This window comes from Gilbertella persicaria, assembly GCF_025201335.1.
Source record: "Gilbertella persicaria strain CBS 190.32 chromosome Unknown B0P05scaffold_19, whole genome shotgun sequence".
Lineage (NCBI taxonomy): Eukaryota > Fungi > Mucoromycota > Mucoromycetes > Mucorales > Choanephoraceae > Gilbertella > Gilbertella persicaria.
In genome coordinates, this window is record NW_026251980.1 from 2185 (window position 1) to 16926 (window position 14742).

Sequence of the window (14742 nt, forward strand, 5' to 3'; positions counted from 1 at the left end):
AATAGAGAGAAATCAATAAACCTTGAAAAAAAGAGCAACGGCAAGAAATGACACTGATATAGTATCCAAATGCATTCTATTTGGTAGATTGGTTCCTATAGCTTCAAGTATTAGAAAACACCCTGATTGCCTGAAACTATAAAGTGTTTGGACACCTTAATATTTATTCTACGACAATAGGGCTCTATTTAAACCTGTTTTTCTTTTTTGCAAATCTTCTCATTTTCATTTTCGATTGTGTTCTGCTATACTCGTTTACTCTCATTCTACTATATCAATTTACGATCATGGGAATCTACGCTGATAACAAAAACAGTACATATCACTGATTTAAACTACAAGGATACATATTAATTATTAATATTAGAAATACATGCACGTCTCAAAAAGATAGCCTTTGGTGAATCCCAAGTTTCGTGGAATACCTTTATTACTGAGATGCAAAAAGAAATGACTGAATTATACGACAATACTCCTCTTAATGAATACAAGCAGCAGTGGAAAAAAGCCATGAAGTTGGCCGTAGTAGATTTAAATTTTCTTATTTGTAAAGGGAATCGAAAGGACTTATGGGCCACCCTTATTGAGAATAAGATCCTCGAAAACCAGCAAGAACAAAAGCAACAACAGTTATTATTTAACTATGCACCCACTTCATCGTTGTGTTATCAAAGAAAGGTGACAAAAGCTGATTTAAATAAAGTCTCTGAAATATATGGCAAGCTGAGACAAAAATGGACTCTGCAATCTGGAAGATTAGTTGAAGATGTAGTATATGAGACATGCAAATCCTTTTGTGTTGAACAGTAAGTATTTTTATCAGATTATTAACTCGCATCAACAACTAATAATGACTTAGTCCTGCTCACTCTTTTATCTTTGACATTGATGATTACCTCTGGGAAGATGTATTTGAAAGTGAAGAGTTGGATGAAATCAAGACTGAAGCAAAAGAGAACTTAAATCAGCCTTTTCCTCCAGAGCTACAAGATATAGTTATGAAGCTTCACAGAAAAGTAAATTGAGCTATAATATTCATTGCGCCAGGCACTCATTTTTGTTTTGACAGAAAACCGCTATTGAGATGTATAATGCCATTTGTGAAGTAGAAGCTCATCCATTCAAAGATGTAGCTAAATTCTGGCTCAAACAGAGCATCACAGACTATATCTTGCTCTTTGCTGAAGATAAACATCTTAGCCCTTTTGAAACCGAACAAGATTTGCTAGACGATGTATACGGTTTCATAAAGAAGAGTTGCAAAATCAGTAGCACTAAAGCTTACAGGTAAGTTAATTATTCTCATTACTTAGTTTTCAAAAGTGATTTGACTTACATATGCAATCATTGATTAGTGCCAAACAAAGCAAAGCAACTAGTGAAGCAGTAAACAGCAACAGAAGCATTTGTAATGCCAGTGTACCATCAAGACAGCGCTGTGCTGATAATGCTGATCTCAGCTTTGAATACAATGGCAATGAACTCTTTTGTGTAGAAATAGGCCTTCACGATAAGGGTCCCAATGGAACAAAGGAAATGAATGAAAGAGATCTAAAGTTGCCCAAGATGATGAAGAACTTCTGCTGTCGCTTGACCAACAACCTCAAAGTAGACCCTAAGCATATCAAGACAACAGGCATTATCATTAGTGGTAAATATATAAGTATGACTAAGAAAATCAATTTGCTAAATCTCTTTACATTTTATAGGCATGAACATCACTGCTCGAATCATGAGTTTCAAGAATGGTTCCATCTCTTTGCTTTCTCGCTCTTCCCGTCTTCGTATGCCCACGTCTGTTCAAGAAATACCTCACTTTTTACCACCTGTATTGAACTTGATATATAACATCAATCAAACCATCAAGTCAACTATTGAAGCCATTGACGATGCGAGCTCATCCGTTGTGGTTGAATCAAATGAAGATGCTTTTTTCCCCCCTTGTTTCTTTGCAAATGCATCAGGCAACAAAAGAGAAAGACAATAGTCTAACTATCGTCTTCCTCTCTGTAAATAAATTGTACTATTCATTTCTTCTCTATCTACTCTAATTGAAAATTTAAAAGGTTGATTTGATCTGTTTTAGCTGCTTAATCTAATATTAGAAAGTTTTTATTATCTCTAGCAAATCTTGGCTTATTTATTTCGCTATCATTATGCCAATCCAGTTAAATGTAAACACAGGCTCAGAGGTAAAATGTTATAGAGCTGCAACTTTGAGTAACAAGTATTGATGGCGCTGAGATACAACATTAAATTTGCAGTCTTTGCTAATTTGGATGCCAAAAGAGGGATTGCTTTAACCTAAAGGATAACCACAGGAAGGTAAAACCATATATTTCCAAGACCTTTTTAATGTTAATAAGACAAGCACCAATCGACAAGAACAGATATAATTGAAGTCGAGCTACAAGAAAGAGAATATGCTTTATAAGGCACAGAATACTCCATTTATCATCATTTCAAATACATGATAGTGAATGTGCTTCAAGAGAAGAGGGAAAAAAGTCCAACAATCAGTGTCGAGCTACAAGATGGAGAATGTGCTTTACAAAGCACAGACGATTCCAAGTTCTCGCCCAACAATGAATGCAATAGCGCGAGTCAGGCTACAAGATGGAGAAGGTGCTTTACGAAGCACAGACGATTCCAAGCTCTCGCCTAACAAGCTAGAAACAAAGGATCACCCCTCACAAAGCACAGAATACTCCATTTATCATCATTTCAAATACATGATAGTGAATGTGCTTCAAGAGAAGAGGGAAAAGTCCAACAATCAGTGTCGAGCTACAAGATGGAGAATGTGCTTTACAAAGCACAGACGATTCCAAGTTCTCGCCCAACAATGAATGCAAGAGTGCGAGTCAGGCTACAAGATGGAGAAGGTGCTTTACGAAGCACAGACGATTCCAAGCTCTCGCCTAACAAGCTAGAAACAAGAGTCATACTTATAAAGAGGAAGGGGTGTCCCGGAACTTTTTTATTCTAATTTTAAAGTCCTTGAAACAAGGGGAAGAAAAGACTGTGGTATTATAAGAACTAGACTTAAGAAAAAGAAATGGATGTGTAAATTACATTTTATACTGTCAAGCCTGGATATCAGTACTTTCTGCATCCTGTGTGTATCTTCAATAACAAAAAACATTCATTATGTCGTAGTTTCTTAGTTTTGTAAGAGTAGCTTACTCGCTAAATCTGATACAGGCTTGCAAGTAATGAGATTGTGATGACACTATCGTTACTCTTTTCTAGGAAATCATTGACGGGTTTCTGTCAGCTGGCTGTTTTTTATTTCTTGATCAAAGATAGACTTACGTGACATAATAATGTATCTTTCTCTATGGTATCAAACATTTAAGAAAGTAGTAACAATTGAAAAAAGAAACAGTTTTGCGTCTTGTCTTTTACTAATGAGCATTGTCTGCTGTGTATCAGTAAAGAAGCCTTTTAGAAAAAGAGGAGGAAGGAAACCATGAGTATCCGAGTGTGGTCGGCCTTTACACGTTGAGGAGAATCTTAGCCGTAAAAGGGAGCAATATTAGAAGCAAAACGACCAATTTAAAGACTTGAGCAATTGGTTGTTCCTATACATCCAACTTCGATAAAAACCGCTAACCTTGGCAGTAAAGGCCAATATTCAATTGGTGACTCTTGAATGAGATTGTTAGTAACTGCCAATAAACGATTGTCAATAACCACTAATCTTGGCAGTAAAGACCAATTTCGCAAAAATTTAAATTGTGTTCTTTGATGCTTCTCCTTAGACATTATTGGTAGCATCATTGTATACACTATTGAACTATATAAACATCTCTTTTGTTACATATATATATTGTATACACTTTCATGGTTGGTGATATGGATCTAATCATACATTACTATACTCATCACTAAAAGCATTCTTAAATGACAACCACAAAAGAGAGGAATATATCCAACGCATACCAGCAACTTAGCCTTGACTGATATATCACTTAACTAGATAAAAAGGGGCTTATTGAATTGATTGTTACATCAAATGTGATGTATATGGGAAAAGATGGATCCTTTCTCCAAAGAAGAGCTTAACTTGGCTTTAACCAACAAAGATTGCCCTAATTATTGATAGTTTGCCTTTCAATCTTGGTATTATAGACTGATATTATTGGCTACTTACGGACAATCTTATCAGTAAAGGCTAACTATATCACTCTACTATCTACTTGATCTGCCTTAATGTTACTGCCTCCTTTTGATCCTCTTTGCTTCATACTTTTGAGTTTAAAGTCTCTTTGGAAGTACCCATTCTACTACAATCAAATTCTGGGTCAATTTATGAAAAGTAACTTTATAGAGAATGAATCCACAATGAACTATAGATGAGTTGATTTCTAGTAAAAAGTTCTTTTTTTTTATTATGATGAAGAGGACTTTTGTGTCTTTCTTTTCTTTTGGTTATTGTCATTATCTCTAAATTTTCTCTTTGTGCCTTGAAGCTTCTTGTTATCATTCTTCTTTTCAAACGGTTTCTGTCGTCTTTGTCCATTGTTCTCTTTCTTATCTCTAAAGTTTCTATTTGTGCCTTGAGGTTTCTTGTCGTTATCTTTGAAATTTCTCTTTGTGCCTTGAGGTGTCTTGCTATCCGTATTTTTCTCGGAGGTTCTTTGTTGTCTTCGTTCAATCACCTCTTTGTTTTCTAAAGAGAATTCCACAATGAGTCGCTTGCCATCAAAAAGATCAGGATTATTATTAAGATATCTTAGTGCCGCTAAAGCATGTGCATGCGTAGTAAATTCCAAGAAACCATAACCCTTTGAACGCAACTCATTTGTGCTGGAATCAATACGATCTTTACTGCGAATGATCTTGGCTTGTTTGACACGAGGCAGATATTGCCATCCTTCTTCTTTTTCTTCCTTAGACAAGTCAGTACGTTGGCCAGCCTTGACTTGATTCTTAAATTTAGAGATACTGCTGATACCAAGCTGTCTTAATTCTGCATCATTCACCTTGATAGGCAAATTACGAATGGAGAGACGAGTTTTGGATATAAACAAAGAAGGGTTGTTGCTGATAAGCTTCTTACGGCTCGAGAATGACATTTGACGCTTAGAAAGTTCGGATGGTGTCATGGTAGCAGCTGCAGGACTATCGGGGAATACGACACCTTCACGCATCAAGTACAGATTACGCTTATCTTCTTTGCGTTTCTGTGACAAGTTACTGTCCTTGATTTGTTTGGCTTGTTCACGATCCACAGCCAAAGTGACATCCAAGACACGGCCATGAAGCGTGAATTTGGCACCTTCACCAGAAGTAGATTCAGGTGTAATGATACTCTTGTACATCAAACCCTTCTTCTTCTTTTCACGCTTAGAAAGCAATTGGTTCATGGCTTCAGTATCGTTGTTTTCGTCTTTTTGTGAAAGTGTACGCAATGCTTCAGCTGCTTCCAGAATAGTGTCCACATCTTCCTTTTTGCGCATACAAACGAACCCTGTACCGCGAGAAAGCTTGGTAACTGGATCTCTTGTGATTTTAGCATAAACAACAGGGCCCCATTGTTTAAATCTATTGTTCACTAAGGTAAGTAATCTTTGATTATAAAAAAAAAGCACATATTAGACTTACAATTGCTTCAAATCTTCTTCTGTACTTTCGAATAAAAGGTTGCGAATAAACAAGGTAGTGCCATCAGCAATCGAAGGACCAGCCTTTTTAACTGGTTTTTTGGTTTCGACTTGTTTTTCATCCACTTCTTTACTTTCTTCTTCTTCTTCTTCTTGTTCTTCTTCTTCGTCACTGTCGTCGCTATCATCACTGTCGTCACTGTCGTCACTGTCTTCTTCTTCTGATTCATTATCAGAAGCTTCAACATCTTCAGACTTTTCTTCTTCCATATCTTCATCATTATCTGAGTTGCCTTCTTCAGCTTCCTTCATCTCTGTATCTTCATTTTCGACAGTTTCAGGTTGTGCTTCAGTAGCCTCATTCTCTTCAATTTGACGATATTGTGTCTTTGGAATAGACCAATCTACAGCAATTGTTCTACCATGGTGTTCAGTGGCATTGAGTTTATCCATAGCCTTTAAAGAGAAACGTCAGATCGATTTAGTTTTTTAAAGGGGTTCACACTTACCGTCTTACCCTCTTCTACACTTCCAAATTGAATAAAAGCAAAACCACGAAGAGGTCCACCTTCATATTTACGAGGTAATTTAACATCATGTACTTTGCCGTATTTTTCAAACAACTTTCTCAAATCAGACTCTCTGTATTTCCAAGGCAAGTTACGCACAATGAGACGAGCATTGACATCAAACTCCAAAGGTTCTGCTGGTTGTTTCTTGACTTCGACGGGTTCTTTCTTCTTGATGTCTTCACGTACAGTTTCTGACTTTCGTTTGGCGAATTCAATCTTCAACTTTCTACCCTTGAACTTGACGTTTTTAAGTTTCTCAGTAGCTGCAAGAGCATCTTCTTCTAGAGCATAATGCACATAACCAAAGCCCTTATTTTTGGGAGTACTGCCTTCTTCGCTGGACTTGTCAGTCACAACAAAGCATTTACGGATAGGACCAATATCACCGAAAAAGCCTTCGAGATCTTTGCTCGTTGCTTCAAAAGGAAGACCACGAACAAAAAGAGTCAACTTGGCATGCGAGTCATCAGCAGACTCCTTCTTGTGAGAAGTGACGACAGGTTCGTTTTTTTCAATAACTTCGTCAGACATAGTATAGCAGGATCAAGAAGAATAAGAAAAAAAAACTTGATTGAAAAATCAAATACTGAAATTAAGACAAGTGGCTTATTGAAAGCGGAACAGTCACGACAAAGTCTGCATGAATCTTTATCCCATTGGGCCTTTATTTAGACTTCCGGTATTTAATTTTCATACTACACTTGTACATTTGATGTATTCTCGAACGAATGCTTGCTTTGTGGCATACATCATAATGGCATAGACATGGCGTGAATCAATAGATTCATGGCTAACTTTGCTACTTTCTTCTATTGATATAACACTGTTCTCTTTGGTGATTGAAGTAACTCAATCATAGCACCCGTAAAGCATTGAAAGTCATAGCTTAAAAGACCATGTTTCTGAAAATTGTCGCTTTTGAATGTACAGATAAGAGCTAATAAACTAAACAGCCTGTGATTATACCATCAGATTCTCCTATGATACTTGTCTATTGATTTCTTTCATAGAAAGCATATCTCTATTGTTTAGTTTAATGACACTGGCTGATGCCAACTAGAGATTACCTATTGTAGTCTGTGGAAGATGCATCATACCGCTTTGAAAACTACAAAGTAAGATAGAGCTTATCAAGTATTGACTATTTTGTAATTTACCCAATATCCAATACAACATCAATCATGTCTGAACAGAGTTCGTATGAGTCCATATCAATAGGCGTATGGCAATATGGATTTTGGTAAAAGTATCAAACAACTATCAGAATCCTATGGATGTCAGTTCCCCTGATATACACACTTAAGACTTATATCTCTGACTATATTGAGCAAATGCTCTAATGTGGGTAATTCATGCATCAGCTTTTGAATGATTTTGCTGAACGCCTCATAAATAGAGTCATCATAAATACTTGTCAAATAAATAAAGCAAATAAATATTGTCTTCTTGTTCAATCTCTTGAAGAAATACTTGTATTTTTCTTACAATATCCATGCTGAATAGTCGATAGACAGGAAAAGAAAGCATTTTGGTACGTATTCATCTTGGGTATGATGAATAAATATATCTTTCTACAGGAATCGGAGCCAAACAGACGGTTATTCTGTTCAATTCTTCTTTAAGAGAAAGGGCTCTAACAAACAACAATGGGAACTGACTCCCAAGGATTTGAAACAAGACATTGATAATAGTGCCCTTATATGGGCTGTTGATCCTGGAATCACTGATATCTTTACTGCTGTTGATTTGACAATCAAGTCAAGTTTGTTTATGTGAATGAGTACCTTACAAGTCAAATTTGTAACAAAAGAGTACATACAATTCTTGAATGTGAATCTCGTAGTACCGTATGGAATATACATTATATCTTCACTTAACAGGCCAATCATAACAATGAAAGACCGCCTATTTTTTCAAAGAGTATCCTCAACGCGGCTAATATAACTTGGCCGCACTCCTTAGTGCTGTAAGTGCTTACAAAATATGATGAAATTGAAACAAGCTAACGTTTTTGTTTATTTAAACCAGAGACAAGAAAAGTAACCTACATACGTTCATAGACAATAAAATAATGCACTTATGTGTGACCATGTCAATAATGTCTTTATCAAATACTATCATTTATTGTCAAATAAATTGATGTCTTTGTTTATTGAACAACAAAAGTACATCCCTTAGGCATAGGCTCTATTGAATTCTCAGGTACGTAACACTATTTTTTTTTTCTTGATTATTTCTGGACACGCGATCACAAAACGCAGTCTTTTTTTTTTTTCTTTTTTTTTATATATATTTATATTCTTTCTCTCTTTTATGTCACATCCACTTAACAATCAGACAAACCATCTTAAACAAACACAGCCTTGGAAAAAACCTGTTCTTTCACGTAGTGTGACAAGAGACCTTGATAAGCTCAAATTGACCAGTAAAGAAAATGACCCACCCAACAATGACTATCCTCATCTATCACCTACTGAATTCCAAGCAAGAAAGAAAAAGTTTGCTACGTTTCGTTTCTTTCTAGATATTGCTGATCCCAACATGAAGAAAAGAATTGAACGTAAAATAAAATTACTTGGTGCAGTAAGTAACCACACAAGCGTAACTTTTTTTTTTTTTCTAACAAAAACCAAAGGCTCAAGATCCATTCTTTTCTAATAAATGTACACATTTGATTACAACAAAACCTATACCTATTCAAGACAATATGCTACAGCCTTCATTTAATGATACCAGGCAAGTGTGTGTGTGTGTGTTATCGTGTTATTGACTCTTTTGTATAGTGCAGCAACAAAAAAAGTAATTTGCAAATTTGTTTATAACTCATCTAATCGTCATTGATACATAGCCTTCTATAGATAATGTACCAAGAGATTCTATTGTAGAGAAAGCCATTCAATGGAACCTTGTTCTCTGGAGTGCTGAAGGTAAATATATATATATATATATATACTAACAAAGATGGATCACTGACAACCCTATAGTCATGCAAAAGACAGTCGATTATTTTGTTGATACACAACGTGGAAGAAAAGAACCAGCACAAGAAAAAAAGGCCTTGTTAAACGCACTTCAAGAAGAAAAAATATTTGGCCCTTCTACAGGTGCCAACAGTGAAGCACAAGCCAAACGTCCTCAATTTGTACCTTTCACAGGTCATTTTTTGATCATTGAAGATGCGACACAAGTCCATCGTCCACCTGTGATTCGACACTATACAAAAGAAGTGATCACCAAAAAGATGTATGATTATCCATGGCCTTTTCTTAAACATACAGCAGGCATTCGATCTCCCTTTGGAAAACGAGCACCTCCTGCGTCTTCCAAGAAACCAGAAGAGCCTGCAATCGTGATGCAAGAACAAAAGCCTGTCTCCACAACACCTGTGGTGGGTGTGAACTCAACCACACCCAATCATACGTCCACACCACCTCCTACCGCTTCTTCTACACCTCATTCGTCTCAACCTAAACTACAACATCCTGATTCTTATAGTCTACGTGCTTCTGGATTTCAACCCTGTACAAACACAAACAATCATGTCATGTCAACTACCACACGTCTTCAAGAAAACCGTCGACTTCCACCAGGTGAAAGTGTCAATCGTCTTGATAAGCGTATGGTAGAGAATGTGGCTCAAAAGGCACTTCATAAACAAGCCATCAAGGGTGAACGAGAAGAAAAAGCACGTAAAGAACGAGAACAACAAAAGAAAAAGAAGGATTCTCGCTACTGTGAAAACTGTAATATGCTATTTGGCAATCTAGAAGAGGTACATGTTGAGTCATAATCGACCGATTTACTGATCATCCCAATAGCACATGAAGGAACAAACACATCAAACTTTCATTCGAGATCAAAACAACTTTAAAGAACTAGACGCTGTATTAGAAAAAACTCACCGAGTATACAAAGAACCATTACCTGATCGCATGAAGCCTTTGATTGATCCAAATATTGATGGTAAATCAGTCAAGTTTCAATCTGACTTTAAGCGACCTCATCCTACATCACCTTCTATGGACTCACCTAGCAAATTGACCACTTCTATGATGCATCAAAAGAACAATGGTCTCTTGTTGAATGAGCCAGAAGTGGTAGCAGATGATAAACAAGGATGGGGTCAATATCATAGCGTCTTTCTCTGAGATTGAAATAAACCGCGTCTTTTCTTTTTTTTTTTTTTTTTTTTGTTTACTATGAAGCATGTAGCCTTCATTGTACTGATGGTCTTGTTTGGTTGTCGAGTTCAAACACTTCCTACAGGACAAGTAAGGATCTCGTTTCAATGGTCTCGTCTGCTTGCTTCATGCATCACTTGTCTTTCTGTTTTATTTCTTATTCAAAGTTGGTCTATCCATACCATCACACTTGATGATGATGCATCCATCTTTGCACCATTCATCCATCAAAAGACAAACAAGAAATGGAAACACTATATCACGAATCAACCTTCTCTTTCTACTCATCATCCCAAGTGTATGTTATATATTTGAATGTCATCTGATAGTGTCTATAGTTTATTATCCACGCTATTGTCCTCATACAACACAATCATCCTGTGCTAAACCAGTGCCTTCTTTTATTCTTGCAGGCAGCGAATATGCGGGTACTTCATTCATGTTTAATATACTGAAACAACATCCTCAAGTGGTGAGTGCTATTGAATCTCACAAGACGCTGTTTGATATGAAGACAGAAGATTATGATGAAGTCAATGCGTTTGAGCATTATATGTCACAATTCCCCTTTTTGCCTAACACAAGTAGGGAAGATTGGATTGTAGGGGAGAATGCACCTCATTATCTGTATGCCAGCCATCTTACGGCTAAGCGTATCAAGGATATTCTGCCTCATATCAAAGTAAGTGTATTACTTCAATCAATGTGTATTCATTCTGTTGTAGTTGATCTTTTTGTTAAGGGATCCTATAACAAGGGCTTATGCTCATTATCTGAATGAACCTTCAGGTAAGAAGAAGATCACTCGTTGTCTAATCAACTCATGCTCTTTAGAACTCTCATTCAAGACATTAGTCGATATCGAATTGCCTATTTTACGTCGTTGTGGTCATACAAGCACACAAACAGGCTGGGAAGGATTTGTTCGATGTCATCAAGGAAGTGAAGTACGTGCTTCATGGAAAGTATCAGATACACACGCATTTAATGCACTTGCCAAAGGCATGTATTATCCTTCGCTTGTTCCTTTTTTACAGCACTTCCCACCTTCTCAACTATTTTTGATGCGTACAGAAGATATGGTACAGCACCCTCAACAGACATTTCAACAATTGGCCCATTTTCTTCAATTGGATCCTCACTTTTTTGATGATTATCCTTTTGATACAGCCTCTCTCTTGACTGAAGCCCCTGATCTGGCTATTCAATATCGTCTTCAAAAGGTATTTCGTGGTTTGAATGGTTGTTTAGTAGACATGTATCGTGGATTTCATGATTGGGTATACGATGTAGACCGAGGATAACTAGTTTTATTGATGATTGGCAATGTATTCTCTAATCCAACTTGAACTAATTTTGAGTACATCCATCTCTTGTCCTTCAACAGAAGCATTGTTGGATGAAATCACATCAATCATGCGTAATTCCAAAGGAGGATAACCACGCATATCTCTTTCATTATTGACTAGATTATAATCTATGAGAAACAGAGTTCTATTTTTTTTTTTAAAAAAAAAAGTTACCTAAATCGCCTCCTTTTAATGTCTCTTTGGATACTACCAGTGCATCAATCGTAGGGTCTGTGACAGTGGGTCCAAATGGATCTGTGATGGGCACAATATCGTATTGAATATCACGTCTTACGGATTGCATGTATTTCTTGACAGCCAAAAGACGTTCAGAAGTGGAAGCAATCCATTCCTTGTGTTTCTTTTTGGTCAACATACAGTCGTCTGTGACACCCACGACCATACTGGACTGAGTCAGTAGTGCAGTCATGGTCAAGAGTATTTTATGACCTGCATGTAAATGATCAAAGGTGCCGCCTACAGCAACACGTTGGAACACAAGGGGTTCAATAGGATCTGTGTTTTCATGCATCCTGAGTCCATAGAGTGCTTGAGCATCTTGTGTGGATGTCAATTGAATGATACGGTGTCCTTTTGACTGAAGAGGGGCTAGATAACCGTGTCCATTAACCATTTTACCTGTATCTAAAATACAGACAGTATCTATATCAGGTTCTGAATCTACAGAATAGCCACATATATCTTGAAATACAACATGACAATCAAACAAAGGATGCTGCTTGACATAAGCTACTTGTAATTGAATCACATAAATAGTGCCTAGAAATGCCTGTACTGTATTCCAAATAGCATCCATACAGTCTTTATGTGCTTTTATCTCTTCTGATTCAATAGAGATCACTAGATGACTCTTGTGTTCAATAGCCAACTGAACAGCTTGTTCAATAGCATCTGAGTGTTGTCTAGAAAGACACTTGAGTTTAGGAACAGAAAGAGGTAATAAGAAACCCATGAGAATATTAAAAAAAAAAAAAAAAAGGAAGAGGGAAAACTGCTTACCTAACACACAAATCAGGGCGTATATATATATATATATATAAAAAAGTGGGGTTATCTTTTCTTTTTCTCTTTCTCTTTCTTTTATATACCTATTCTTCAATATGGATGCAGTTTCAAAGCGATTACTCAAAGAACTACGTGAAATAGATAAAGAAGCTCAATCTCATCCTGAAATTATCAAGTTGGGACCAGCATCAGACCAAGATTTATTACATTGGAAAGCCATACTTGCAGGATTACCAGATACACCTTATGAAGGTAAGAGGATATCAACCAAGATGATGAGACCACTAATATAATGTAGGTGGGTTCTTTGAACTGGAGATTCATATTCCTTCCAACTACCCTATTCACCCACCCAACATGAAGTTTGTGACTACCATTTGTCACCCCAACATTCACTTTAAGGTACTTTATCTACTCTAGAATGAAGACTGAATTTTATCTAGACGGGGGAAATTTGCCTTGATATTCTCAAGACTGCATGGTCACCTGCTTGGACACTCAGATCCACACTTCTGGCTATTTCTCTATTGTTGTCAAATCCAGAACCTTCTTCTCCACTCAACTGTGATGCTGCCAATTTATTAAGATGTAATGATCAATTAGGCTATCAGAGTCTGATCAAGATGTATACCCAACTCTATGCCACAAGAAATGAGTTTATTTGATTTTCTTAATGGAACCCTTTTTATAGCCACTGTAGATCAATAAAGGTGTCAATAGGATCCAATACAGATTGTATCCTGTATTTTGCCATGCTGTAGTAGGATGATGACGATCGAGACCCAATGTTGCTTGAAACAATTGACTGGTGATAATTCAGTTGGATAGATCAAGAGATGATCACTTACCGTAAACTACTGATCTCATCTGCCTGTTGACGCAGTGTATAGACAAGACTGAATAAAACTGGACTATCACCCTTGTACATCAGTTCAAGATAACCTACTAGTTGAGATGCTTGAATAGCTGCTGTGAAAAAAATCACATGACTATAGACGCATTGCCGTATCCATCCAGTCGCATGTTTCATAGCAGCATAAAAAGCCATACTAAACAAAAAGCATGCACTCAGACCAGCTAATGGGATTGTGTACTTTACACAAGATCATCAGCGTCATTATCTGTATCTTTTTTTTTTACCTTTTCCCATACGATATCAAGACCTTGTTTATACCAATACAGACCAGACAGACCTATCAAGGTGATATGGATATTGGAAGATGATTTCTTTTTGCCTTGTTCAATATCATAGACATCATCATAATCCATGGATTGTCTGACCATATCAAATCCAGTCTTGGTAGCAAGTAGCAGTAATACAAAAGCAAGGACTGTCTGTACCATACTGGAATAAGAAGACAGGACATCATAAGAAATAGCAAGCAAGACAGTAGCCCACAAGACACCCATCCATACAGAACCAAGTGTGTTTTGTCTTGAAGCATAAAATGATAGACTTGTCAATACAATACACGTATTCAATATTTTTGGTAACAGTACATTCATGTGTAAAAAAAGCATTGGTTGAAAATGAATTTTTTGTTTATTCCTCTTTTTTTTTTTTCTTTTTTTTTTTTTATAGATATATATATGAAAATGGCCTTAGCAGATCTTATTGAGTGCACTATTGTAAGATAATACTTTACTGAACAGGCCTAATACCTATTAGGATTTTGAAGGTCAAAAACAAACAGATAAATTAACACATTACTTGTTGATTGCAACGGGTGTAAGATAATCGTGTCAAATAAGAATGGAACTAACTCATATAGCATAGATAGCAAGCTTTATCTTGGGTTATTCAGCACAGTCTTTACAGTTATTACTTGTTGTCTTTATAATTGGATTTATACTGACTGCTCTTGTAAGTAAAAAGAAAGATATCTTTATGGTATATTCATAGTCATTAGATGGTTATTCCCCCTTGGCCAATGTACAACAAACATCCTCAACCTTTTATTTTAAGCGAGAAAAAAGATTAAACCTGTTTAACTCCCTTTATTTT

The 14742-nt window shown here is 36.5% G+C and overlaps 9 protein-coding genes across 9 annotated transcripts; 6 read left to right on the forward strand and 3 right to left on the reverse strand.

Moving 5' to 3' along the window:
• Positions 1-211: 211 nt before the first annotated feature.
• B0P05DRAFT_540796 (uncharacterized protein) lies at positions 212-2066 on the forward strand. Its single transcript, XM_051578107.1, has 6 exons — positions 212-315; positions 368-806; positions 860-1016; positions 1070-1287; positions 1356-1651; positions 1710-2066. Exons 1-6 carry the CDS (start codon positions 288-290, stop codon positions 1985-1987), a joined length of 1416 nt encoding a protein of 471 aa, XP_051434920.1. The 5' UTR covers positions 212-287; the 3' UTR covers positions 1988-2066.
• Positions 2067-2957: 891 nt separating this feature from the next.
• Positions 2958-3611, forward strand: B0P05DRAFT_540800 (uncharacterized protein). The gene is made up of 2 exons (XM_051578108.1): positions 2958-3248; positions 3316-3611. The coding sequence occupies exons 1-2, from the start codon at positions 3227-3229 to the stop codon at positions 3474-3476; spliced, it is 183 nt and encodes a 60-aa protein (XP_051434921.1). The 5' UTR covers positions 2958-3226; the 3' UTR covers positions 3477-3611.
• Positions 3612-4367: 756 nt separating this feature from the next.
• Positions 4368-6735, reverse strand: B0P05DRAFT_637263 (uncharacterized protein). Its single transcript, XM_051583637.1, has 3 exons — positions 6119-6735; positions 5611-6065; positions 4368-5550 (listed from the first exon to the last, which is right to left on the reverse strand). Exons 1-3 carry the CDS (start codon positions 6710-6712, stop codon positions 4395-4397), a joined length of 2205 nt encoding a protein of 734 aa, XP_051434922.1. The 5' UTR covers positions 6713-6735; the 3' UTR covers positions 4368-4394.
• Positions 6736-8478: 1743 nt separating this feature from the next.
• On the forward strand, positions 8479-10364 carry B0P05DRAFT_637264 (uncharacterized protein). Its single transcript, XM_051583638.1, has 6 exons — positions 8479-8764; positions 8817-8917; positions 8965-8980; positions 9030-9108; positions 9166-9953; positions 10000-10364. Exons 1-6 carry the CDS (start codon positions 8495-8497, stop codon positions 10327-10329), a joined length of 1584 nt encoding a protein of 527 aa, XP_051434923.1. The 5' UTR covers positions 8479-8494; the 3' UTR covers positions 10330-10364.
• Positions 10365-10380: 16 nt separating this feature from the next.
• Positions 10381-11666, forward strand: B0P05DRAFT_586950 (P-loop containing nucleoside triphosphate hydrolase protein; the record flags this gene model as incomplete). The annotated part of the gene is made up of 4 exons (XM_051582546.1): positions 10381-10660; positions 10701-11044; positions 11088-11151; positions 11197-11666. 4 exons carry the CDS (start codon positions 10381-10383, stop codon positions 11664-11666), a joined length of 1158 nt encoding a protein of 385 aa, XP_051434924.1.
• A 6-nt stretch (positions 11667-11672) lies between these two features.
• B0P05DRAFT_579193 (uncharacterized protein) lies at positions 11673-12684 on the reverse strand (the record flags this gene model as incomplete). The annotated part of the gene is made up of 3 exons (XM_051581911.1): positions 11673-11827; positions 11886-12227; positions 12351-12684. 3 exons carry the CDS (start codon positions 12682-12684, stop codon positions 11673-11675), a joined length of 831 nt encoding a protein of 276 aa, XP_051434925.1.
• A 148-nt stretch (positions 12685-12832) lies between these two features.
• On the forward strand, positions 12833-13402 carry B0P05DRAFT_579194 (ubiquitin-conjugating enzyme/RWD-like protein; the record flags this gene model as incomplete). The annotated part of the gene is made up of 3 exons (XM_051581912.1): positions 12833-12989; positions 13036-13139; positions 13181-13402. The coding sequence occupies 3 exons, from the start codon at positions 12833-12835 to the stop codon at positions 13400-13402; spliced, it is 483 nt and encodes a 160-aa protein (XP_051434926.1).
• B0P05DRAFT_637267 (uncharacterized protein) lies at positions 13179-14670 on the reverse strand. The gene is made up of 5 exons (XM_051583639.1): positions 14449-14670; positions 14320-14399; positions 13878-14245; positions 13586-13830; positions 13179-13542 (listed from the first exon to the last, which is right to left on the reverse strand). Exons 3-5 carry the CDS (start codon positions 14241-14243, stop codon positions 13395-13397), a joined length of 759 nt encoding a protein of 252 aa, XP_051434927.1. The 5' UTR covers positions 14244-14245; positions 14320-14399; positions 14449-14670; the 3' UTR covers positions 13179-13394.
• Positions 14334-14719, forward strand: B0P05DRAFT_586954 (microsomal signal peptidase 12 kDa subunit-domain-containing protein; the record flags this gene model as incomplete). The annotated part of the gene is made up of 4 exons (XM_051582547.1): positions 14334-14366; positions 14407-14466; positions 14515-14601; positions 14648-14719. 4 exons carry the CDS (start codon positions 14334-14336, stop codon positions 14717-14719), a joined length of 252 nt encoding a protein of 83 aa, XP_051434928.1.
• Positions 14720-14742: the final 23 nt, after the last annotated feature.